Source organism: Microtus oregoni, unplaced genomic scaffold, assembly GCF_018167655.1.
Source record: "Microtus oregoni isolate MIOR12 unplaced genomic scaffold, Mior012 000012F_ref0000307, whole genome shotgun sequence".
NCBI classification, from domain to species: Eukaryota; Metazoa; Chordata; class Mammalia; order Rodentia; family Cricetidae; genus Microtus; species Microtus oregoni.
Window position 1 is genome coordinate 4,407,314 of NW_024543071.1, and position 26,203 is coordinate 4,433,516.

General features: G+C 51.4%; 1 protein-coding gene across 2 annotated transcripts in view; it reads left to right on the forward strand.

The window, feature by feature from the left end:
• Window positions 1–26,203, forward strand: part of Afap1l2 (actin filament associated protein 1 like 2) — a 103,931-nt gene that overhangs the window by 72,408 nt on the left and 5,320 nt on the right. Inside the window, exons 5-15 of one of the 2 annotated variants that reach the window (XM_041661749.1) lie at window positions 4,907–4,997; window positions 8,034–8,117; window positions 11,317–11,522; window positions 13,137–13,316; window positions 16,539–16,628; window positions 18,048–18,132; window positions 18,582–18,686; window positions 21,240–21,451; window positions 24,306–24,451; window positions 25,210–25,318; window positions 25,917–26,165. In XM_041661749.1, the coding sequence (XP_041517683.1) occupies window positions 4,907–4,997; window positions 8,034–8,117; window positions 11,317–11,522; window positions 13,137–13,316; window positions 16,539–16,628; window positions 18,048–18,132; window positions 18,582–18,686; window positions 21,240–21,451; window positions 24,306–24,451; window positions 25,210–25,318; window positions 25,917–26,165 (1,557 nt within the window). The remainder of the gene's footprint in view (window positions 1–4,906; window positions 4,998–8,033; window positions 8,118–11,316; window positions 11,523–13,136; window positions 13,317–16,538; window positions 16,629–18,047; window positions 18,133–18,581; window positions 18,687–21,239; window positions 21,452–24,305; window positions 24,452–25,209; window positions 25,319–25,916; window positions 26,166–26,203) is intronic. The other variant, XM_041661750.1, reaches the window with a different exon arrangement.

The following is a 26,203-nucleotide window of genomic DNA, read 5'->3' on the forward strand; positions in this document are numbered from 1 at the left end:
CCTCGGTTACATTGTGTCCAACCATGGCCCCCACCATTCCTGACATTGTTGTCTTATTGTTTATCTCCTCTATGAGATATAAGCTCTACAGGACAAGGATGATACCTTTTATCCACCACCTCATATAGTATCTGTTCCAAGTAGGCCATATAGAAATAGTTACACATTGGGGTGGGTGGCTAGATGGATGGGTGGATAGGTAGGTAGGTTGATGGTGATTGGGTGGATAGATATTTGGATGGATGAATGATGTGTAAAATCATAGATCATACAGTCCTGTGTCAGATCTCACTTTGGCCAGCACTAGCTCTTTGACCACGAGCAAGTTATTTCAAGTCTCCAGCCCTTTGCTCTTCAGTGTTTAAGTGACAGTGATGCTGACATCTGTCTGACCAGATGGACCGGTTCACTGGGCTAAGTCTGTAAGGCACACGACACTGGAGGTGCCACACTAAGGCAGCATTCGGTGTGGTGAGTCACAGTGTTTACATGTTAGGGTATGCTAGGTTTCTATTGCTATGATAGACATTGTGGCCAAAAGTGACTTGAGGAGGACAGGGCTTATTTCAGCCCACACTTCCAGGTTCATCACTGTGGAAAGTCAAGGCAGTAACTTAAAGCAGGTAACTAGAGGCAGGAACAGAAGCAGAAGCCACGGACAGTGTTTCTTTCTGGCTTTTTCCCCCCGATTTGTTGGGTGTGCTCTCCTACATCATCTAGGTTCTCCTTCTCAGGGGTGGTACTGCCCACAACGGCCTGGGCCTCCCACCTCAATCACTAATCAAAAAAGTGCCCTACATGCATGACAGGCCCGTCTTATAAATACATTTTCTCAATTGTGGTTCCCTCTTTTCAGATAGCTTGTGTTGAATTGACTTTTTAAAAATCCAGCTAGGACAAAGCAGAGGAAGCTCATTGTCTCAGTCTAGAAGTGACGGTGTCAGGATCTGACCTCTGACCCCAGTATCTTTCCCCAGAGGGAGGCTTCCTAGAAAAGATCCAAGACTGTGTCTAGGAGGTTGTCTTTAGGAAGCAGGGGCCCTGGACCAGTACTCCACAGCCATGTGACTCTACACAAGAGGGACATCACTGGATCTGTGAAACTCGGGAAGGGTCTCAGGACCAGAATGGTTCCCACCCAGCCTCCAGTTCAAAGCTTTCTAAGGACAGCAGGGTCCCTCAAGTTGGGAAATACAGCTCCACCACATGGGGTGATGAGGTGGTTTTCAAGTACCCGGGTTGATGTCCCATGCTAGGCTTTCCCTGACCCCAGTGGCAGCTGGTGGGACTCTTTGTGTAGGGCAGAGTGATTGTTGGAAAGATGATCTTCATTTCTGGGCATCCCTGTGATGCTGTTGTTGGCCTCTTTCTGAACTTCCACCCCACTCCATGAAAATCTGTTCCTCTGCTGCCCCTCAAGGGACAGGTGACTCTGTCACTGTCTCAGAGCTTTGAGAGTCCTGGTCCAGGCTGACGCTGGGGAGGCAGAGAGACGGGATCTGAACACAGGTTCTTGTTGACTCCATATGTCAGTGAGGGCTGTGTTCCTTCCAGCTTCCCCCAATGCCACTGGCACAGTAGAGCTCTCACTGATGACAAGGTAGACATGATCCCCTTGAGAGCTACTTCCTGTGCTGTCTGTAATGGGACTGCTCAGTGTGGGGAGGCTCAAGGGCCACATCTGAGAGAACGTTGCTTCTGGAGTTGGAGAAAATGTCACCTCCTAGGACTAGCTCAGTCTCAAGGGCCTTTCTGAGGTGTGGTGATTGTCCTGTGGACAGTCTGCAGGCCTGCAGAAAGTTGTAGTAGCCCCGGTTGACCTTACCGTGCAAGTCCCTCCCTCCACCAGAGGGACTTTCTTTGCTGGAAGGGTGTGGAGTATCCAAGACCTTCCAAATTCTGTCTTAGACACCCACTACCACCCTTAGGTGCTTCCAGATGTGGCATGAGGAAGGCCACTCCCCTACCCAGGCCCTCTCTTTCCTGCCCACGCGTGTGTGTTCATGCTGGTGCCCCTAAACCTTCCTGCTCACTATGCCTGAAACAGTGAAAATCTTACTCCAGTGTTCCCAGAGAAGCAGGGGCAGGTGAGTCAGGAGGCAGAAACACAGGAGTCATTGTCACCTAGGCCTCCCAGGCAGGACACATGGCAGTTCCACCCCAGGGCCTGAGCCTGAGTCACCTCCTTTTCTCAGTGATTCTGTCTTCCCTCTCCTGACACCAGAATATCAGAGTGAAATGCTGGGCCCACAGCGCCTCTGGACCAGAGTGGCAGTCTCTGTCCTGGGCTTGGGATGCTTGTCAGCTCTGAGCCCTGGCTTATCTCTTGTGAGTAGGTCACCACTTCAGTCCCCACGGAGTCAGAGGGGACCGGGTCCAAGCAGCAGGGAAGGGCAGCCAGGGGTCTGGAGCAAACTTGTGGGTGTGAACCATGACTCAGACAGCTGAGGTCTTTCCAGGCTGCAGTGTGCGCAGCCAGGTGCTGTGGTCATTGCAAGAGAAACAGATGTTTGCTGGTCACCACTTTCCATCTTGACAAGCATACCATCCCCACCCACCCCCGACTTGAGGCCTGACCGTGACATTAGCACCGATCTCAAGGGAGCTTTCTGCTGGAGGAAGCAACTGACACCCAAAATGGCATTTCCATGGCCATGGTAGGAAGTGGTCTGCCTACTTACTGTAGCCCCAGAACTTTCCACAGTGTGCTTGCCAGGGAAGGATGCGTGAGTGCCTCAGGTCATGTGGGCCACCCTTCATCTTTGCATTTCATCTTTACGTCTCATCTTAGGGTCTGGTACACAGGAGCCCTCAGCCCTCTGGTCCCCCACCAGCTACCTGCTTTGTTTAGCACCATTTTCTGCAGCAGCTGCACTTCCTTAGCATGCACGGTCTGCGGATGGTTTCCCCACACTGTGACCCCAGGATCAAGTAGCTGAGCTAAGGTTCCCTAAGAGGCAACAGTTCCCTAAAGTATGTGCTAGTTGGCTCTTTGGAGAATAAGCAGAAGTATGGACCTTGGTAAACTCAGGGTCTTTCCCAGTGGCTATGTCAACATTGAAATCAGCTGTCTTCTGGGTCCTCCGCTAATGATCACCGCCCTTGTTAGGGTTTCTATTGCTGTGACCATGACCAAAAAGCAAGTTGGAGAGGAAAGGGTTTATTTGGCTCACACTTCCACAGCGCTGTTCATCATCGAGGGGAATTGGGACAGGCACTCAAACAGGGCAGGAACCTGGAGGCAGGAGCTGACACAGAGGCCATGGATGGGAGCTGCTTACTGGCTTGCTTCCTATGGCTTGCTCAGCCTGCTTTCTTACAGAACCCAGGCCCACCAGCCCAGGCACAGCACCACCCACAATGGACTGGGCCCTCCCCCGTCAATCACTACAGTTAGATCTTATGGAGACAATCTGCCACAATCACAATCTTTGCATCTTAAGGATGCTGGCCTGAACACCATGGTCCTTTCTTCTTAGCCCTGGAACATTAGGTTTTCTGTCCTTTGACCTCTGCTGATAAGACACTGTCTCTAGGATCATAGGACATATACATGGGACTTTGATGGTTTTGTTTTTGTTGTTTTTTGGCTAGTAAAATCACACACTTACTGAACTCTTAATATTGCCTAGCACAGTTTAATCTTCCCTGACTCCAAGTAACAGACATTTGTGCTTCATTTTACACTACAGTCTAGACAAATCGATATTCAAAGTCATATAGCTAGAATGCTCCACTGTTGGGGTTCCTCACACAGTCCTGTGCCACCTCTAATGATCCGTTTACAGTAGATTCTACTTTGGGGAGACTCTCAGGCCTAGTTTTCTACCCTAAACAAGATGGCCTCCCCAGTCACAGATGCTGTGGTGATGAGCCCTAACCCTGTGGCAGAGGTTCTGCTCTCTCATTTGTTCAGTTCTAACAATCCCTGACCCAGAACCAAATTTTGGGTGCCCAGAGTGTCTCTCCAGATAAGACCTACTTCCTCCCAGGGGGCTAGCTGATTTAAAATGTGTGAGCCCCAAGACTACTGTCCAGGGGGAGAACTCTTCCCCCTCAGACCCTAGGAGGCAGCACTTGGAGCCACAGTTGGTATCATAGGCTACCCTTCCTCAGGCTGCTGACAGAGTCAGCCAGGTGACAGAGACCACATAGAGCAGAGGCTGTGCCCAGGTGCTGGCAGCAAGCCAAGCTCGAGCAACTCCCGAGTGCTTGCCTGCCTACTGCATGCAAGGCCTGGCCTCAGGAGGGACATAGCACATCTCAGAAGCTACCTCTGCCAGCGGACACAGTACCTACTCTCATTAGGATATGACCTTATGACCCTGCTCCTTCCTGTGTGGATGTGGAGGGAGAAGGGTAGGGCAGAGCCTACCTCATGCCTGCTCTGGCACCATTGACATGAAGCCAGGCACAGTGGGGTAGAAGCAGATATTAGACCCAGGATTCTGTAGACCTGCCTCAGATGAGATTATGGTGGTTCTCCTGTCATACCCATTGATACCCATTGCCCTTTACACACAGACTTCAGACCCTGGGCTTGTAGAGCCCCCCCCCACACACACACACATCTGCAGGACACCCGGCTTTATCATAGGGGTCCTAGGACCCCAGCTCTGCTCCACACGATTGTGCAGAGAGCACTTCTGACCTCTGCATCATCTCTCCAGCCCAAGTCTCTCACACTTTGGCTCATATACCCCCAAATGGCCCTGCTATGATTCTTTCTTACAAGGCAAACAAGGCTTGGAGGCCATCACATCCCCCAGGGCAGAGTTCATGGTAGACCCTGGTCTCCTGTCAACTTGCTGAGAGCCCAGCCAGGCCTATTTTACCTCCCTCTTAACTGTGGTGACTCCCAGTGTGCCCCATCTGAAGCTGTTGGCTTTGTCTGTTTATGCTACAGATTCCAGAGCGGAAGCAGCTCACTGTTCCAAAGATTGAGTCTCCTGAGGGCTACTATGAAGAGGCTGAGCCATATGATACGTCCATCATTGGTATGTCCCAGGGGCTAGGGCCCTGAAGGTCTGCTCTAATCTACAGGCTGACTCATCACCAGGTGACAGGCAGGTTCACCTCGGGCAAAGTGACCTGATGCAGGAAGTGGCCTCAGTTGAGAACTGGCCATATGGAGTTCAGTGTTGGGTCTGTGAAATGTCCAACACCCTGCCTGCCTGTGAGGGGATCTGGGGAGACTCCTTCCTGGCTGTTTACTGAACACAGAGAGGTGGCGCAGGAGAGATGTGCTGGCCGAGGGTCCTGTGGCCTGGGCAGTAACAGATGTGGAGGTCAGGCTGAGTTTGAGGGAATCATTCATGTTCTTTCTCTGGGTTCAGTTACTCTGCTACCCCCCTCAGGGCGAGAACACTCATGTGGAGAGAGCACAGACCACACACAAATCAGACTGTGTTTGGCGATGGCTCTTAGGGCAGAAAACAGGATAGTGGCTCTGCTTGCCGCAGGGAAGCAGTTAGGCAGTTGGTTAGCAGGGCACTCTGACCTCCAGCTGGGGTCGGAAGCTACGGGAACAGAGGAAGCAGGTAACTGCAGACAGAGAATTCTGGCCAGAGAGCAAAGGCCTTTCGTCAGAGAATGCCTTGGTGTGTTTGACAAACAAGGAGGCCACTGTGGTAGGACCAGGTGAGTCGGGAGACAGTGATGAGGAGCATACGAAGGGGCTGCTGGCCATGGCGGGAGCTAGAACCCCGCTCTTCCTGGCCAGGGTGGGTTCCATCGCCCCTTTCCTCACTGTTGTGAAATACCTGAGAGGATTAACCTAGAAGGGAGGAAGGCTTGTTCAGACCCAAAGTTTTGGAGGCTCTTCATCAAGATAGGGCAGGTACGCTGCTATAGGCTGCTTTGAGAGCCGTCAGGGGACGTGTGTGTGTGGGGGGGGGGGGGGGGGATGTGCAACTTGCTTACCTCAAAGCCACCAAGCCAAAGTAGGATAGGGAGGGTGAGCTCCTGTGACCCATTTGAGGATACCCCAATACCTAGGACCTCTCACAAAGCTTCTACTCTTTTATTAGAGCCTTCTTTTTAAGAAAATCATTTATTTTTATCTGTATAAGTGTTTGCCTCTATATATACATAATTGTGTGTATATATATATATATACACCATGCTTGTGTCTAGTGCTCAAGAAGGCCAGAAGGGGCTTCAGAGCCTCTGGTACTAGGGTTCCAGAGTTGTGAGGAGCCATGTGGGTGATTAGAACCAAACCTGGGCCCCCTGTGAAAACAAGTGTGCCTAACTGCTGAGCCAGCTCTCCAGCCCCAAAGACTCTTAGTGGTCCAGCATGTTCTCTCAGTAACACCACACTGGGGACAAGTCTTTGACAAGTGGCCTCTCTGGGGCAGCAACATCAAGATTAGCGTCTTCTCAGGTCTTCATTACTCCTCCTGTGGGAGGAAGGTTTGCAGTCTTCATAGCACTTTGCCTTCAAGGTCAAAGGTGAGCGTGGGCGCCTGGCGATGGGAATGAACCTGGGTGAAGCAGGGCCTTGCACGTTTCTTCAACAACAGGGCTAGACTGAGATGGGACCTGGAACTTGACACTTGCTTTTCTCTTTCTCCTCACCTGCCTATGGCTCCCATTCCCAGGAACTGTGTGGGAGGGGAGGGCTTGTTGGGACCAAGGATATTATAAGTGGTTGGCGTTGTGGGCAGACGAGCTTCTCTTCAGCCCACTGAGTTAGTGCTGGCGAGGCCCAGCCAGGCTGTGATTTCAACCCAAGCCAACCAAGGGTGTGGCGATGCTGTCTGGCTGCATCCTGAAGGTAGAAACCGTGACTCACCTAGTGAGCACCTCTGTGTATCCTGAGCCATCTCCCCTCTTGGGTGTGGCCCCTGCCAGCCAGAACCTGTCTCTAAACACAGGCGCGGATGCTTCACCTGCACACAAACAAGTGGTCAGAAACACCCAGCCTGCTGGTGTTTGTCTCACACCTGTGCATCCCTTCTGGTCACCACCTGGCCTGAGGCAGCTCACTGTGTCATTTGAACTCTCCAGGTGAAGTGGGCTAGGGAAGCAGGTGGTGGGAGCCTGCTGTCCCCATATCTGCTAGAGCAGGGTGACCTGGTCACAGTAAGAGGAAGGAGCACTAAGCATAGGTGTTTCTCCAGCTGAATGGCCATCAGGATTGTATCGGCTTCTTTGACAAGGCCGGATGCTGGGACTCCTGTTTTGCTTTATTATCTGTGTCCCGGTGCTGCCCTCTGAGCAAGTGCTGAGTGTGCTAAGAGTTTGTACTGGAGACACCAAGGTCCCTCTCTGCCCAATATATCAGGTTCTTTATTCTGCTGCGTCTTGCTGGGGAAATAGCAGCAGCTGTAACCCATAACTCCCTGGCATTGGTTTCTACTCTGAGCAGTGTGGCACTTCTGATCCTGGGTAATTTGGGTGCTCAGGTGCGTCTCATGTTGACTCAGCCATCCTCCAGGACCAAAGCATCCTCTGTAAAGAGAGAGTGGGAAGTGCCTGTCTGTTTCTTAAAAGTGCATCCCAGACATGACACATTCCACTCTGGCCACATGTCACTGGTGACAACTTGCAGTGGCCTCTGGATGTGAACAGAGCAGGTAAATGACATCCTTAGCCTCTCCTGAGGAGTCTGCACCTCAGAGGGGACAGCAGTGAGCAGCCTCTAGAGCAGTGGTTCTCAGCCATCCCAACGCTGCGACCCTTTAATACAGCTCCTCATGTTGTAGTGACCCCCAACCATACAATTATTTTCATTGCTGCTTCAGAACTGCAATTTTGCTACTATTATTTATTAAATTATTATTTATTAAATATTTGATATGCAAACGGTCTTAGGCAAGCCCTGTGAAAGGGTTATTCGGCCCCCAAAGGGGTTGCAATCCACAGGTTGAGAACTAGTATCTAGTATAGACAGCTTCATGCCACATCTGGGTGTCTGTGCTTGACTATGCCTCTCTCTTTATTCCTTCTCCCTCCCCATCGTTCTCCCCCTCCCGCCTCTCCCCTCTCTCTATCTTCTCTGTCTGTGCTATTGAATATCAATCCTACAGGTCACTATGGATCTTATCTCCCTACTGGAGTCCCCAGATCAGCACAGTTGCCTGAAGGAGTCATTTATGCCACGATCACCTTGGGTACTGCTTGCCCTCGGAGTTGGAGTGCCAGGGGTTGCTCGTAACCTGCTCTGAGATGAGTGCATGCCCCAGGAGGCCACTGCCTTCTTCCTCTCCCCGTGGCTGGTCCTGCATGCATATGGTCATACACTTTTCCTGCCCAGTGAGGGTATTATTGTGTTACTCTGCCCTCTGTAAAGCCCTGTCTGTAGGACACTCTGCCCTCTGTAAAGCTGCAACCGTAGAACCAGGAAACATGGATACGAGACTTTGTAGCCTACATGGTAATCAGCCCTTGGCTCCTGGGGACTCTCACAGGACAGAGAACTACATCCTGGTCAGGACTATCTGCTGCCTCTCATTCCTCCTCACTCCACACCCCTGCAAGCCAGGAATCTGTTTTAAGAAAAATTCAACATTAATGAGGGCCTACTGTCTTTTCTAAGGAGGAAAATAGCAATACATTTGCCCTCACAATTCCCAAGCTATTCCTGATACTAGGATTAGCTATTTTGTCTCAGTTCGCTTCTGGGGACCTCACACCATCAGAACTCCCCACCTGGCATGCAGGGCCATCTCAGTAGCACACACTGGGCACAGAGCCAGAGCATTCACACCTGGCTTTGCAGCCTCTCTTGGCTCGTTCTTGCTCTGGAGGGAAGAACCCCAGTGACATGGGTCACTCGTCTCATTTCCCCTTTTACAGGTACCACACTACTGAGAACTCAGGAAACTTCCCTAAGTCCCCTGGTCCCACTATCTTCCTCTCCAATGGAGCCCCTGAGTTCTCTGTTGCCTTGTGGTCTATCTACATGTGTACCTGAGTTCTTTGTTGCCTTGTGGTCTATCTGCATGCGTACCTGAGTTCTCTGTTGCCTTGTGGTCTATCTGCATGCGTACCTGAGTTCTCTGTTGCCTTGTGGTCTATCTGCATGTGTACCTGAGTTCTCTGTTGCCTTGTGGTCTATCTGCATGCATACTTGAGTTCTACTTCCCTCTGCCCTCTTCTCATAGGGAGTTCACCGAGTTGCAGACTCATTTTCAGGGCTTTAATTGATTGTGGGTACGTGAATGCTTCCAAGTCGATGAAATCACACTGACTTAGGCAGCCCCCTGCTGCTGGCTCCTAAGCAACACTCCAGTGGATATGTTAATGCTGGAATGTCCCTTCTTACTCTTTTTAAAGAGTTATTTATTTTGGTGCTGGGATCTAGCTGAGGGCCTTGTGCAGGTTAGGCATAAACTCAACCTCAACCTTCCTCCTCTTTTAATTTTTACATTTACTTATTTTTTAAGAGTGAGGTGTAGCAGGTGGGGGCATGCATATACTACATGCACATACCACAGCACATGCGTGGAGGTCAGATGTCAAGCTCGGCAGCAAGCACCCTTGCCCAGTGAATCATCTTGCTGGCTTCTATTCTTCTTTTTTTTTTTTTTTTTTTTGAAAGTTAGTTTCCCAGGATAAACTCCCAGGACCCGGATTATTGGGTCAGAAAGTATGCATGCCCTATGACTCAAAACAATGGGTGGCCAGGCCGCTTTCTGAGAGAGAGGTTTGTGCGAGTTCACAGTACTACAGAAACACAAGAGTTTAGGGTGCCCCTCTGGAAAGTGTCATGATTTTCCATATTTCTACATTTAATAGATATAGCAGGTATGAATTATGAGCTGGTTATTTTTTTGTTTTATGTGTATTTGGTAAGCCAGGAAGATGAGCAGCACCATACTGCTTTGAAAGGAAACTTACGGAAATATTTAAAGTGCTATTTTTAGAAATATTGAAACAAAGTTGATTTTGTTCTTCGGCACAATGACTGGAACAAGTTCACAGTAGCCCCATGCCTCTTTCCTATCTATATTCTAATTTAATTGCAACTCTGTTTAACTAGTATGCAGGAACCCAGCCAAGAAGATAAAATGGGGCCCCATGACTTGTCTCTTGAAGCGAGTCAAGGGATGGAGGAGCTGTTGTTCAAGGGAGCTGAGGAGCTTCCTCGGGGACAGACCAGGAACTGCTGTATGAGGGCACAGAGAAGCAGCAATTAGGGCTGTTTTTCTGAGTAGAGAGGAGTGTCTAGCAATGGGAGAATATTGGGCTCCTTGTCCACTGGGGGATCAGGTAGAGTATCAAGAACACTAGATAGGGGTTGACATGGGAATCCAGAGTCCCCCTTTCTTTTCCATAATACTTTTTAAAGGATGCGTAGATGAATGTATTGATATATAGATGATGCATACATGGGTGGATGCATGGATTGATGGATGCATGGATGGCTGGATACATCAGTGGATGGATTAATGCATGCATGGATGCATGCATGGATAGATGCATGGGTAGGAGTAGACTGACTTTTTCACATGGTTTCGCTGGCCTTGGCCACAGTGGTGAGGCTGGGGAAGAGTACCACGCTTGCAGGACAGTAGGGATATGAACTAGACTTGGAAGGCCATGGTGAAGCGTGCAGCAAATCACGCAGTTTCTACTGTGCTGGGCTGAAGGATTCTTTAAGATAGAATGTAAAGCGGCCTCTGGCCGACAGTAGGAAAAGCCGTAAGACAGAGCCCAGGTAAGGCGCCGGAGGCTGGTCTAAGGAGAAGAGGGCACATGGCCTGGGGACCTGGCAGGTATGTTAAGAGAGGCTCTGACCAGGACCCAGCACATTGTTCTTGTTATTCTTTTTCCTCTTAGATAGGGCCGTAATGTGTAGACCAAGATGGCCTGGAACTCACAGACATCTGCCTGCCTTTGCTTCGCCAGTGTTGAGATTAAAGGTGTACACAACCATACCCTAAATGAGGAAAGACAGCCTCTTTCCTACTCTTTTTTCCCTTCTGAGGAGACAGGCCCCTCCCAGACCTGGAGCAGAGCTAGACCCAGCCTGGAACCTGGAACCCCTACTGGTTAAGGCACCAGAGGCCCATAGGGCAAGCACGCGGTTCATAGGCAGGGCAGCTGCAGCTCCTCGGGCTTGTCAGGGATCCACGCAGATAGGGTTTGGGCAGGGAAATGTGCTCTGTGGTCTGAGTCAGCATCTGAGAAGTTTCTTCCAGTGGGTGGGGGTGGAAAGTCATTGAGCTGTTTCAAGGATGAGAGGGCCAGGTGGATGGTAGCCCGGGGTCCCCAGCTGCTCCTGCTTGCTGCTCTCTGGAGTGATTCTTATGCGCTAATCCTCTTGCCCGGCTGGGCTCTGACTGACTGGGCGGGTCTTTCTTGCAGAGGACGGAGAGGCCGTGAGCAGCTCCTATGAGTCCTACGATGAAGAGGAGAACAGCAAAGGCAAGGCAGCCCCCTACCAGTGGCCCTCGCCCGAGGCCAGCATTGAGCTGATGCGTGACGCCCGCATCTGTGCCTTCCTGTGGCGCAAGAAGTGGCTGGGCCAGTGGGCCAAGCAGCTCTGTGTGATCAGGGACACCAGGCTCTTGGTCAGTCCTCGTCTTGTTTTCTGGGGATGGGAGGGGTGGGAGAGGGGGTTCTCTCTGATATGACATTGGGGGTAGAGCATTTGACAACAGGAGAGTTTCACCGTTCAATGTGCAAAGTTTTGTGTGTGCAGATGAATGTATTTTGTCTGCATTAGGAAGGTCTAGTAGTTTTTAAGTCAGCTGTCAAAGTAGGACGACTGCGCATCCCTGTCACTTGCACCCTGCTTATTTTAGGGAGGGGGTGGAGGCAGGGTCTCACCATGTAACCGAGGCAGGTCTTGAACTCGTCATTCCCTTGATGCAGTCTCCAGGCAGTACCAAGATAACGGTCACTTGCCGCCATAATGGTCTCCTTGCTGCTGCTGCTGCTGCTCCTTCTTCTCCTTCTTCTTCTTCTTCTTCTTCTTCTTCTTCTTCTTCTTCTTCTTCTTCTTCTTCTTCTTCCTCCTCCTCCTCCTCCTCCTCCTCCTCCTCCTCCTCCTCCTCCTTCTTCTTCTCTCTCTCTCTCTCTCTCTCTCTCTCTCTCTCTCTCTTCTTGGTTCGTTTAATCTGATGGCATGCAAACCGAGCAGCTCCCTCAGCCCAGCTCCTGTTTTGGTCTGAACAACCTGAGGATTGTTGGAACCATCCCAAGAGCTACAAGACTTAGCACCACCTATTCTAAGCCAAAACCTGCAGAGGAACCAGACTTGACTCTGACAATAAAACCACTTCCTGACAGTTTAAATAAAAACCTCACGGCTCTGAACTAGGTGTGGCTGGTCAGCTGCGATTTGAGTTTCGGAACTCAAGGCCAGCCTAGGCATCGCAGCAGGACTCTGCCTCAAAAACAGAGCAAATGCTGGCAGCTTTGTGTCCTGACCTAAAGTTTCACGAGGTCTTTACAAACACCTTCCCTCAGGCCACATATGCCCAGTTTACTCCAGATGTCATTTTGTTATTCTGTGGTCTCGCTAGCTGTCCTATGAGGACCTCCATTTTGCAATGAGCATAAATTGCAGCATACCTTCCCTGGTAAAGGGTAATGGTCCCTTCCTGTGAGTTCTAGCATCTTGCGAGGCAGACTGTAAGTTTGATTTTCATGCTCAATGGATCTTTTTCTGGGGAAGCTAAGGCATGCAGAAAGGCAGAAATCACTGAAGTTTGTCACTGTGGACAAGTGAGCTCTGTCTACAGGAGACAGAGTCATATGCCGTGTCACGGGTGACAGTCTGAGAAATGTGTCCTCAGGTGAGGCCATTACTGTGTGAGCATCATAGGTTCTTACATAAGCTAGACAACAGTCATTAAGGGAAGTGACCTCGTGAAGCCATTATACATTGCTGTGAGCAGACTAAGTGACACCTGAGGAGACCCCTTCTCTGAGGCCAGGGCAATGGAGAACTGTCTGGGTGATTCAGGTCCTGGAGCATCCCTGATCAGTATCGGGGAGAAGGAAGCTTGAAGGGGGGGGGGGGGCTCAAGGGCCTGCCTCGGGGCATCCAGCCCTATGGCTTGGGGCCATGGTCAGGCTCATGAAGGAGATGAGTGCACTTCAGCGTTCAAGGGCCTCTCCTTTGCGGAATCCACCCCATGCCCCAGGAAAGTAGCATCTTTTTTCATTTTTTATTCCAGTGCTACAAATCATCCAAAGATCACAGCCCTCAGCTGGACGTGAACTTGCTGGGGAGCAGCGTGGTGCACAAGGAGAAACACGTGCGGAAGAAGGAGCACAAGCTGAAGATCATGCCGATGAATGCCGACGTGATTGTGCTGGGCCTGCAGAGCAAAGACCAAGCCGAGCAGTGGCTTCGGGTGAGGAGCACGCACTAGGCGGCCAGCTGCTTCCCCCAGTGCTCAAGTGGACGGCTCCTGAAGTTCTGGGCTCCAGCTTCTTCCGAAGGGGCGGATGATGTGGTCGAGAATAATCAGGGTCTATGATTCCTCAGGTGCTCAGGGCTTCTAGCATTCTGGGTATTGATGATCAACGTCATGGACCAGATACAGAGTTCTTCTGCTCACAGGATCCTTAGAAGCCGGGAATGGCTGTAGCTGGGATCTCTTTGCGGTCTTCCTTCTGACGAGGCATCACATCCCTCCATGAGGAAGGGCTCTGGGTGTCTGCTGCCTCTGTGAAAGACCCGCATGGACTGTGGGCTTCGGGCAGGTTTAGCTGTGGGTGCGGCTGGGCAGGCTTGATGAGCCTGTTTTATGGGACTGGAGATGAAGGCTCAGAGGGCAGAGGTAGCTGTCACCTGGTAAAGGAGTTGCAGCTGGACTGTGGATTTGGGGCTGTCTACACAGCATTGTGATTCTTGCCCCCTTAGATGTGTCTTCGCTGCTCTGCCCTTGTGTATTCTAGCTGTGATGAGGAAGTACCTGGGGGAGGGACTTCCTGCCTAGTTAAAGATGTTGAGCATGGTGGATCCAGAAGCTGTTTGAAGCAGGAAAGACTCACACTCACAGTTCAGCAAGGTCTCAGAGGCCTGCAGGGCCCCTGGTCATCGCAGTGAGAGCCGGGACCACCTTCCCCCTCCCTCCTGCCACATGTTGCACCACCGTGCCCATGCTAGCTATTTGTGGTGTTGTATTCACCACCCCACCCCTCCTGGCCGAGTGTAGTCATCACCATGAGCCTGCCAGAAAAGACCCTGAAGTGTGTCATTAAAATACGACTGAAAAAGGTACCTACCCAGGTATCAGCAACCCCGTGTGCTGAGTACCCCTACCCAGGTATCAGCAACCCCGTGTGCTGAGTACCCCACCCAGGTATCAGCAACCCCGTGTGCTGAGTACCCCTACCCAGGTATCGGCAACCCCGTGTGCTGAGTACCCCTACCCAGGTATCGGCAACCCCGTGTGCTGAGTACCCCTACCCAGGTATCAGCAACCCCGTGTGCTGAGTACCCCTACCCAGGTATCGGCAACCCCGTTTGCTGAGTACCCCTACACAGGTATCAGCAACCCCGTGTGCTGAGTACCCCTACCCAGGTATCAGCAACCCCGTGTGCTGAGTACCCAGGTTTGAAGCTGACAAGATGTTTTTGTTTCTATTTTGTTGATGTTTTGTTTTTATTTTGTTTTTGTTTTTGTTTTTTTCCAAGACAGGGTTTCTTTGTGTAGCCTTGGCTGTTCTGAACTAGCTCTGTAGACCAGGCTGGTCTCTAACTCACAGAGATCCGCCTGCCTCTGCTCCCAGAGTGCTGGGATTAAAGGGGTGCACTAGCACTGCCCAGCTGACATGTTGTTTTGGTGAAAACCACTAAATGTTCTGAGAAGTCTGGCCAGGCCAGTCTCCTAGGAGGGAATGACATGCGCTTCAGTCCTCCTTGAAGGAGTTTCAGGTGCTTGTAGACAGTCGTGTGGAACAGAGTGGCCGCTGTATAGACGTGTGTGCAGGCTGGAGGATATGGAAGATTCCTGAGTGATGATTTGACTCTGGAAAGTAAAGCCTGGTGTGCGCACAAGCACATGTGTTGTGTGTGTCTGTGTGCGTGCATGTGAAGTGATCTTAAGCTGGTGTTTTACCGCATGTAAGTGCTCAGCACTGGGTCCAAGGTATACCAAGTGCAGGATACTTGGCCAGATGAAGCCCAGAGAATGCAAGGGGCTGGGCTGGCTCTGTGGTGTTCCTGGGACCCAGGGCTGAGTTGCTAGTTGGACTTCTTTCTCTAGCCCAGCTCTCCTTTTCGGTTTCTGGAAGTCCTGCCCATCCTCATCCTTGTAAGTCCACACAGGTACTCCCTCAGGTGCACACATACACCCTAGTATACACGGACACTGCACACATGTTTATGAGCATGTCCATGTACAGGAATATGCACAGGTGCACTGCTCCTATGTTTAGTTCCCAGGACTATTCCTCTGTCTGCTCAGCCCTGCCTATCCTTCCCCGGACACTCTTCCTCTCGGCCTGGTCCTACAGCTCTTGCTGGAGGCTTTAAAGACAAGAGCACTGTGCAGACGACACCAGCTCTGTGTCTGAGATGCACAGAGAAACCCTCTCCTCTCTGAAGATGAGTGCAGAGGTAGCCTGGCTGCAGGCCTGGTCAGCTCCCTTCCCAAGCAGGGCCTCCGTGTATCCTGGTCTAAGCTAACAAGGACAGGAGTGATGGCACAGCACCTAACCTGTACGTGGTACTTCACACTGAGTCCTCCCAGCTACGTTGTCTAATGTTGCTGAAACAGTGACTGAGGCTATGCTGGGGTCACATGACAAGGCTGCTGATTCCAGGACCTGCCTTCCTCCTAGGAAAGACTGCATTTCCTTCATGGATCTGAGCTCCTAGTTGGAGACAGGCTGGGACATGAGAAACCCTTGTGTCCCCATCCAGAGCCCTGCTTCCAATTCTTTGCCTCCTCTAATTTCAAACTCACTCCCACAGACTGCTGTAGGCAGAGATTGAAAATGGAGGGTCCTTGAAATTGCTCTCACTGCTTCCAAAGGGTTACTGTAAGGGGTGTGTGGGTGTGGGTGTGCACACCTGTGCATGCACACATCTGTCTTCTTCACTGTTTTACTCCTCTGGGAATCTCCCAGGTGGTCCTGGGCTCAGAAGGAGGATGCAGAACTGCTTAGTGAGGTCAGGGCCATCTCTGACCTGCGTGTCCACAGGCTGGGCACCAAGTACCAGTTGATGTGGTCCATGGCTGGTGGCCAAGGAGTTTCTATCAGATCAAAGCAGTAACCAAGCCTGCTTCCAAACAGTGTGGAGACCACAGACCTAGAAAGTCAGGGAAGCACCAACAAGTATACACTTACAACTCGTGACACAACAGGACGGAGCCCTTGCCCTCAGGTGGCAGTCGGGGGATCATAGTGTCCAGGGATGCAGAGGTACCTGCACCCCAGATCAGGGGGTCCCTGCGGGAAATGTATGAGTGGACAACTGTGTCCTCGGAACACTTGGGGGCTGCAGTCAGGGCACGGGTGGGGTACTTCTGTTCTCAGAGGTTCTTTCTCTCAGCACCCTGCCCGAGGGCCAGGCAGCAGGGCCATGCAAGGGCCATGACCATCACGGTGCTTCTCCAATCCAGGTCATCCAGGAAGTGAGTGGCCTGCCTTACGAAGGAGCTGCGGAGGGAAACCAGTACACACCGGATGCCCAGCGCTTGAACTGTCAGAAAGTAAGGCTCCGCCCCGCCCAGAGGGAAGGTCTGATTCTGTGCCGCCTTAGTAAAAATTCAGAGTTAAAATGGAAAGCCTCGTTTTTCGTTCTTGTACTACAGCCCAATTAATAAGAAACACACAATGCTTGGGTGAGAGAGAGCAGGAAGGGGGCTTGGCGGGAAAGCGGGTGAAACGCATGGAGACCTCACTGTTGTCCTGTTGAGGGGAAATGCTATTGAAACAAAAATCGCTTTGCTCCATGTCCTTTTTTATGAACGAAGCTCATTGCACACAGGGATGGGTTTCAGATGACATGTTCATACAAGTGCGTCAGGCATCTCCATCCGCTTGTCCCCCTGGCTCCCCTGCCCCCACAGCGCTGCTGCCATTCCCATGGCATGTATAAATTATTTTATGTATCTATACAGAACTGAGGGGCCCATGCAGTGTTAGTCTGAGTATGATTATTTTTCTCCAATCTCCAACTGTATTCATTTTCTTATGTAAGTGACACAATTGTATTCTTCTTCATGGCTGACTAAAACTCCATGGTGTTTATGGGCCACACTCCCTTTAAACATCTGTGGATGGAATCTAGGCTGATCTTGCAATTTGGCTTTTGTGAGTTAGTCTATATTCTAATAATAAGCTGGAGACTTATTGTGCAAGCCTGAGGCTGCCCGCCCACCAGCCCCTTGCCTCCAGGTGGAGTCATCCCTATGTGGACCCAGCCAAGGGCTCCAGGGCCGCCTGGCACAGCGCTCTGGGGAACTTTGGTTTTAAGGATCAAGGAAGCTGGACTAAGTGGAACCAGCTGTGGGTAAATCTTCCTATTCCTAAATGTCAAAAGGCAGGAGGCACACAACAGTCACAGGAGTGCGGTTGTCTCAGCTTGTGTCCCTAGCTCTGGCAGGGCAGGAAACAAGAGGGTACACATAACACTTCAGCAAGGAGAAGAAGGAAGACAGGAGGGGGAGGCGCTTTATTCTCTGAAAGGCTGAAGGCCACATGGAAAGCCCTACAGTTCAGCAAGGGGTGTCTTTGGGGTCTCACTCATTGTTTGACTGCCAACAGGAATGAGTTTGGGTTCCCTTCCCCTGCTTGAGGATGGCGCTCCTCCCTGCAGGCCCAGCTTCCTGCTGGCCATGGGCCCACTGTCCAATCAGGTCCACAGGTATTTGGAGCACTCGCAAACAGGATGGCAGGGAAGGTACCCTGAGGATGGTGGAATGTGGTTCTTAGGAAGGAGGGTGATAATAGATACTCCAGAGAGCCCCAAAGGCAGCTTGGCCAATGTCCTACCGGTGATGTCAGTGCTGGCTGGAAGGGGTTTGGTTGCACGGTCTCACAAGGGCCATCTATTTCCCTTGAAATTTTAGTTTTCCAGTCCTCGGTTCCCAGTGGGTGACCCCCGTCCATCTCTTTGTTGTCCACAGCCAGATATAGCTGAGAAATACCTACCAGCTTCGGAGTATGGGAGCTCCATTGATGGCCACCCTGAGGTCCCAGAGACCAAAGACGGTAAGCAGGCTATGGCTCTCTACCTCATGGGTGAGAGGGCAATGGTCGTCCGGGTGTGAGACCTGACTGTCCGGCTCAACCCTAGTTTCCAAAAGAATGAAAGGAGAGAGGGCCAAAAAACAAAGTTAAGTTTTGCCACAGCCTGGGGGAGTGAGAACCTCCTCCAGCTCTGTTTTCCAGTCCTATTTGAGATGTCTTTGAGGCCACGCCGTCTGTAAAGATTCCCAGGGTTCACCTACACCGAGACGCTTGTTATCCCCATGCATGCATGACTTTGGGAATAGCTGACTTGGCCTGTCAATTCTCATGTGGGGAAGATGTCTGTGTGCATGACCACCCGTGCATGTGTGTGCGCACGAGTGTGTATAGGCTAGGTGGGATGAGAAGGGAAGATTTGCGTGTGGGTAGGCTGTGCCCATCACTGACAGCTTTCTCTCTGGTCATGATAGTCAAGAAGAAGTGTTCTGCTGGCCTCAAACTGAGCAACCTGATGAACCTGGGCAGGAAGAAGTCCACCTCGCTGGAGCCCCCAGAGAGATGCCTCGAGACATCAAGTAAGACCCATGGTGACCACCAGGACCCTGGGCTTCTTCCCTGTGGTGGTGCTTGTCTTAGAAGGCGAGCCCAAACAGAGAAGGCAGAGGATTCTGGGGCTTGCTGGAGAGCACACAAAGCTGGGGTTTGGGTTCGTCTTCCCTGTGGGTTCTTCTTTATGCTTCACCAGGTTCCGACCTGCTGCAGTGTTGGGTCTTTGGGGAAGTGAGGGGAAGGTGGTTGGTGCCATCTCGGTGTTCCCTTGAGCATACTGTTTGTTTTCTCTGTGCTGTGGCAGGCAAGTGTTCTTTACTTGAACACACACGGGACCATCTTCATAGTCACCAGGATTCATGCCCTGTGACCAGGGATGGCTTCATGGACCTGCCCTTGGAGGGTGGGTGGGAGTTAAGTAGGTTGAACTGCCTGAGAACTAGAGAAAACCCTCTGTGATAGGGACAGATGAGATCTGTTGGTGAAGGCCCAGTGGCAGGCTCAGAGGGCAGGTGTGGGCACTGCCAGGTTCCTCCAGGTTCTCTCTCCTTCTCTCACTCATGCTTGGAGAAACTGAGGTCAGGAGGGAGACAGGCCAGGCCTAAAAATTATCCTGGTGTGAAATACCTTATTTCCCAGGCTGGGGTTTCTGGCTGCAGCCCTCTCTGTGGCTTAGAGGCCATTACCGCTCGCCTCTGGGTCATTTTCTCTGACCCACTCCTGAGCTTGTTCGTGAGACCCCAGTTCTCTTTTGTTGCTTGAGGCTTTGAAGGCAGCAAATGAAAAACAAGGCTCTCACTCTGGAGCCTCGGCTTCCCTGGTTGGGGAGTGGCCTGGTTCTGCCTGTCACTGCGCATCCTGGGAGCCTGGTCCCAGAGCATCACTGTCTGAGATGTGACCAGATTATTTCTGCAGCTGTTTCGTGTTCTTCCTATGGCTGGGACATGGTGGTGAGGACACAGGTGGCTCGGGGACTAACCTGTGGCTTCACTTGGTGTAAATTCTTATTGTTTAGAAGAGCCATGATGGCCACAGCAGCCTCTGTTTAGAGTTCAGGTTTTAGTTTCTCTATCTTCCACGTTGTGGTGTAGAGATAGACATGATCCCCACTACCCGCCACATGACCAACTGTGGGTGGGGCCAGAAGATGGCTGTCTGCCATCTTCTCCTGCCTACTTATCTGGCTAGGGCCCAGAGCAGCTGCCAATCACTAAGACTGCAGAAGACCTATCATTTCATAAGCCTGTGCATTTGAGGTGAGGCTCAGTGAGAAGGCAGCCTGTGACATACAGGTGTGTAGAGGCCTAGAAGCCAGGGTTTCCTCATCTTTGTTGCCTCGGGGACAAGGCTTTGCTGGTGTGTGATAGCACTCAATAAACCTTCGAATGGAAGGGGGAAGGCCTGGTCTCTCCTGAGAAGCTGAATGCATACATGCAACCAACCATCCATGAGTGAGAAAGGATGGTATCCTAGGTGCACCCTGCTTCTGGTAGCTTCTATGCACTACAGGGGAGCAGGGTCCCTGGTCAGAAGGCTGCAGGCTGCAGACATGGGTTCTGCAGAGGAACTGCTGCAGTTCCTGGAGAGGCACATGTGCCCAGCGGAGGTCAGCATGGAAGCTGAATTTTGCTGCACTAGACGTTAGACTTTCTAACTGAAGGTAGACTGAGTCAGGGCTAAAGAAGAGTGGACGCACCTGCTCAGGAGGAAAGAGAACGGCCAGACACTGTGGGCTGAGTCTGGAGCACATATCCGGGAAGCTGGGAAGACAGAGGCAACAGCAGACTCTGCAACCAAGGAGGTTTGGCTTGAGTACGGGAAGTAGGTTTTCCTGCTGAAACACAGACCCCTGGAGATGAGTTCTTGTGGGGGAGCCTTCATCCTCCACAGGTACTCACCAGTCCTACTATGGAGGACAAATCTCACATTCCTCTGGCCATACTTGTGCCAAGAACAAAGCTAGCTGTATTGCCTTGCCTCTGTAGGCCTAGTTACCCAAAGGAAGAAAACAAGGTAGTCTGAGATTCACAGCCTCAAGGATGACACGACAGGTTCTGAGACTGGTGACCTTCAAAGAGGCCTGATGACAGTGCCTTTCCCTAGACACTGTGGTTTTTCTAGATCCCCCTGTGTTGGAAGGAGGCTGCTTATTCGTCCCAGCCACCCAGAACCAAAATAACCACACAGAAACTGTATTATTTAAATCACTACTTGGCCCATTAGCTCTAGCTTCTTACAAGCTAACTCTTACATATTAATTAACCCATCTCTATTAATCTGTATATCGCCACATGACAGTGGCTTACCGGGTAAAATTCCCAGTGTCTGTCTCTGGTGGCTCCATGGCATCTCTCTTTCCACCTTCCTTCTCCCAGCATGCAGTCCAGTTTTCTCTGCCTACCTAAGTTCTGCCCTATCAACAGGCCACGGCAGTTTCTTTATTCATTAAAAGCAACCCATAGACAGAAGGACCTCCCACACCACCCTTGCAGCCACAGCCCTTGCTGGAGGACTTGTCCTCTTTCACTGTGTCCCCTCCGGCGGCCTCATCCTCCTATCATCTACGTCTCCTCCTGCAGGCTACCTAAATGTACTGGTCAACAGCCAGTGGAAGTCACGTTGGTGCTTCGTTAGAGACAGCCACCTGCACTTCTACCAGGACCGGAACCGGAACAAGGCTGCCCAGCAGCCCCTCAGTTTGGTGGGCTGTGAAGTGGTTCCAGACCCCTGCCCCGACCACTTGTACTCCTTCCGCATCCTCCACAACGGCGAGGAGCTGGCCAAGCTTGAGGTACACTGGGTGTGGGGCCGGCAGGAAGGACAGCCAAGGGTGGGCAGTCTCAGCTGTCAGCGGGCGCACTGAGGATCGTGATCCCACTGAGACAGAATCAGTGTGGCTTCATGTTATATTTACCTCCATACCTGCCGTTGTTTGCATTTTTTAAATGTCCATTCTTGTTCAGACCTCAGGGTAGGTGGCTTTGCTACAGGGTTGGGACCATGGGCGGCTTCCTGCACTTAGGGCAATGAGGGGGTACTTTTAGCTCCTACAGATGCCAGAGAGGCTTCTGACAGTCAAAGGAGTGATGTTTACTTTGCATGCCTATAGCACGATTAATAAGAACTCAGACAGAAATTGGGATTCTACCTAAAGGTCAGAAAAGCAAAACAGCGAATCACTGGCTCTTGCCTCTACCTCAGTCTGAAATGGCGATCCTGCCTCCAAGAATCTCAGAATGGGACGGAGACTGAGGGCCGTCTCCTCCTGTTTTGTAATCCTCTCTAGTTCTGTAATTAAGGGCATGCACCACCTGGCTTCTATGGCAAGCTACTGAGGCCACTGGGATTAAAGGTGTGTGTTACTGCTGCCTGGTCTGTAAGGCTGGAAGTGTGGCTGTTTTACTATTTTGATCCTAAGGCAAGCTTTATTTATTAAAATACAAATGAAACGCCAACCAGAACCCAGAGGTACACAAAAACAAGGGCTGTCGGGATTTATCTGGGATCAGGACTTTGCTCTGTGATACAGTTACACTTTGGTCTCTCCCTGCCCTTGGGTTCCTGCCCTGGTACAGCTACAAAAACAAGAGATGACATAATGCAAGCTCGCAAGGAGCCCGCAGGCGGGGCCAAGTTTCTTGCTCACAAGTAAGCACTTGCCCATTAACTCCCATCCGCTTAGCCCTTGAGCCAGGGGTCTTTCAAAATCTGCTTCAATGCTGCCCTCTGGTGGCTGAAACGTCTACACCAACCCGGCTGCACAGAGACACCTTCACCCGCTCGTTTACCCACTAGCCTCCGTGGATGACACAAAACTGGCCTCTGGCCTCAGAACTTATTTTCTCGTTTGGTAGTGTGGGGACATTTGGATAATTACACAGTTAGTTGTCTAGTTATGATTAAAGGAAGGATAATAGCTTCATTGAATGTTCGCTTGACATAGCACGAGGCTGGGGAAAGAATAGAGCTTGTATCCTAAGAGCTTGGAAGCCCTTGGAGGGGTTCAGAAGAGATGACATGATCCAAATTGATGTTAAGAACCTACTGTTTGGGGGATGTGTAGATGGAAAAGGGACAAGAAGTGACAAAAATAAGACCACCAGGAAGCTGCTGACCTGCCCAGTGTGGGGACAGTGACCTGTGACCTAGACCCCCAGGAAGTCTCTGTACCTGCCAGTGTGGGGATAGTGACCTAGACCACCAGAAAGTCACTACACCTACCCAGTGTGGGAACAGTGACCTGTGACCTAGACCACAAGGAAGTCACTGCACCTGCCCAGTGTGGGGACAGTGACCTGTGACCTAGACCCCCAGGAAGTCTCTGTACCCGCCAGTGTGGGGACAGTGCCCTAGACCACCAGGAAGTCTCTGCACCTGCCAGTGTGGGGATAGTGACCTAGACCACCAGAAAGTCTCTGTACCCGCCAGTGTGTGGACAGTGCCCTAGACCACCAGGAAGTCTCTGCACCTGCCAGTGTGTGGACAGTGCCCTAGACCACCAGGAAGTCTCTGCACCTGCCAGTGTGGGGACGGTGACCTAGGAGATACCTTTAAAAGGCAGTATTGAGAAATCCAACAGGAAATAAATGGGAAAGAAACTAATTGTCTTCCTTTCCTTGTGGCTGTGAACAAATGCTAATGGAAAATTTAGAGGAGAAACTGATTTGACTCATGGCGTCCTGCGGGCAGCATGACAGCAGAGGTGTGAAGTGACTGGTCACAGCATCCACAGCCAGGAGACAGGCGAATGCTGGCGCTCAGCTGCATCTCCTTTTTATCCAGTGCTGGACCCCAGTCCATGAATGTGCTATCCATGTGCAGGGTGTTTCCCCCTTCATTTAAACCTTGTGGCACTTCCTCACACACATGCCCAGAAGTGCGTCTCATGGGTCCTTCCATATCCACTCAACAGACAGTGAACATCACACCAACCAAAGTTCAAGCTTGGGTTCTAACTCCGTCTCTAGAGGGGTGGTGGGACATGTGGCATGATGCCAGAGAGGTAGCCTGTGGCTTTTATAGAAACAATACTGACATTTGAATAGAAATGTCCCTGTCTGCAGTTGATTAGCAAGTGTTGTCCCCTAGAAGGACACACAGCAGACTGGCTGGGGTTGAGTTGGTAAATTAATATGTCTCTTGGATTAGGTTATTTTTCATTCCTTGACATTATTAATGTCATAAACCAAAACAAAACTGAATGTTGTTATTTCTTAGGAAGTGTCTCCTTCTTGCAAGCATGGGTTAAGACAATAAAAGGGACAGTGACTGCCCATGAAGTAAAGGGTCAACCTACAATGTGTACAGTCATTCCATAACCAAGGATTTTAGCAACGACTAGCAGATGACAACTCTTGATTATCTTTCATGGTCTTACCCCGGAATGTAGTATTGGCATCTAGAAACACGTGTCTAGAGATTACACGCGGTGCTCCCCACTGATGTCTGGGATGTCACTGGGTAGCACTGTGGCACTCACTACCAGGAAATGCTCTTTGGGTTCACTTGGGGATACAGTGTGCTGGTAAAACTGGGGTGCCCTACACAGGCTGTTTTGTGCTTGTTGGTAGGGATGGGAGTGAGCTGTTCTGGCCTAGGGGTGGGACTGGCTAGGACGGCAGTCATGACTCTCAGTGTTCTTCTAGGCCAAGTCCTCAGAGGAGATGGGCCACTGGCTAGGCCTCCTGCTCTCAGAATCAGGCTCCAAGACAGACCCAGAGGAGTTCACCTATGACTATGTGGACGCAGAAAGGGTTTCCTGTATTGTGAGTGCGGCCAAAACCTCTCTCTTGTGAGTAAGAAGAGGCCTTTCCTTGCACGTCTTCCTGTCCAGCCTTGCTTCTAGACCTGGTGGGCAGCTGGGGCAGTGTGGCCACTGAGAGCGCAGAGTCAGATGGGTCCTGCTTGGTCCTGCATAGGGAGGTACAAAGAAGGAAGCCCAGGGAGACCCAAATGAGAGCTAGCCACAGGGGAGCTGCATGCCCAGAGACCCAGATGAGAACTAACCACAGAGGAGCTGCGTGACACAGCCCTGTTTAGACACTCTCCAGCTCCCAAAGACAGATTAGGTGACTTCCCTGACACCCTTTTCCCTTCCTCTGGACTCTTCACTGGGTCTGCAGTGCATTCTGGGATATGCAGGGCGAGGCAGGCACTTCTGTTTTACACGAGGGCCTACGGGCTCAGGAAGGTGTATCTTGGTCAATATTAACAGAAGCCAGGTTGGCCACTGGAACAGGCTTGTTCCCTAACATACAAAACGGAGAGGCATTTTGTCTGAGCTGCCCCAAGTGCACAAATGAGATGTGCTGAGATCTTGTGGCTGGTGCTAGGATGAACGTATAAAAGGGAAGGGCCAGAAGAAGATGACCGTAGGCATCTGAGGAGGGACTTGGAGTTCTGGAACAACAGCTAGAAGAGGACTCTTGGGGGTGGGGGAACAACTTAACTCAGAGCTCTGTGTAGCCAGGGGCTTTTGTTTGCATTCTTTGATGCTGGTGGGATCCTGCAGGGTCCTGGAAGCTTCATGTACCCATATATGTCTTCCAGACTGATGCAGAGAAAGTTCTCAGAACCCAACACATACATTGACGGCCTGCCCAGTCGGGACTGCCCAGAGGAGCTGTACGATGACGTCATGTCGGAGTCAATGACGGTGGTAAGCACTTGGGTGGTGGTGGCATGGACTGTCGGGTCCTTCTGCCAAAACTCTGTCACAGAGGGTCAGATTGTCCCCAAGATGAGCAGCCCCCAGGTCACCAAAGGGCCACCAACGCAGACCCCTCATCTTTTGTGCAAGGGGTTGTGGGTCTAACCTGGAGACCTATCTAGATTAAACACCCGGTTATTCGCTCTGGTCAGTGCTGAAGTAGAGTCGATGGCGGTGCGGGATAGGAGCGGTGACACCATTAGCCTTCAAGGGCCACATCGGTAACTGAGGCGGGCTGAGCATGCCAGCGGCAGGGGCCTGTTTCTGGAACGAAGCAGAGTGGTTGGCAGCTTCGCCTCCCTCAATCCTGCGCCCCCCCCCCCAGCCTCATAGAAAGACCTTGATACTTTCTCCTTTACAGAGTGCTGCGTCCGGGGTCTTCTGCTTCTGGACTCTGCCATCCCACCTAGGACTCCACAGAGGGTTCCCTCGGAAGGGAAGGGGCTACCCAGAAACTCCAGCATGGGAGGGGACAGGAGACCCCAGACCAGGTCCCCTACAGCCAAGGGAATGAAGCAATAAAACACTACCTGACTTTTTCCCATAGGTAGAGCCTGCTGAGGAGGCTGCCCCTGCTGTAGACGCTAGCAGTGAGAGTGAGCTCGACCGAGTGTACCTGGATCTCACTCCTGTCAAATCCTTCCTGCACGGCCCCAGTGAGGGACAGGCAGAGGCCTCGCTCCCAGCATTGCCACAGTTGGACGATCTAGCTGAGACCCTCACAGTAGACCCAGACCCTGGCCTCGCCCCAGACGAGCCCCACACAGGGTCTCCAGAAAGCCTGGAGGAGCAGCAGGTACAAGCCCCTCCACCTCTAGGTGCCCAGCCACCTCG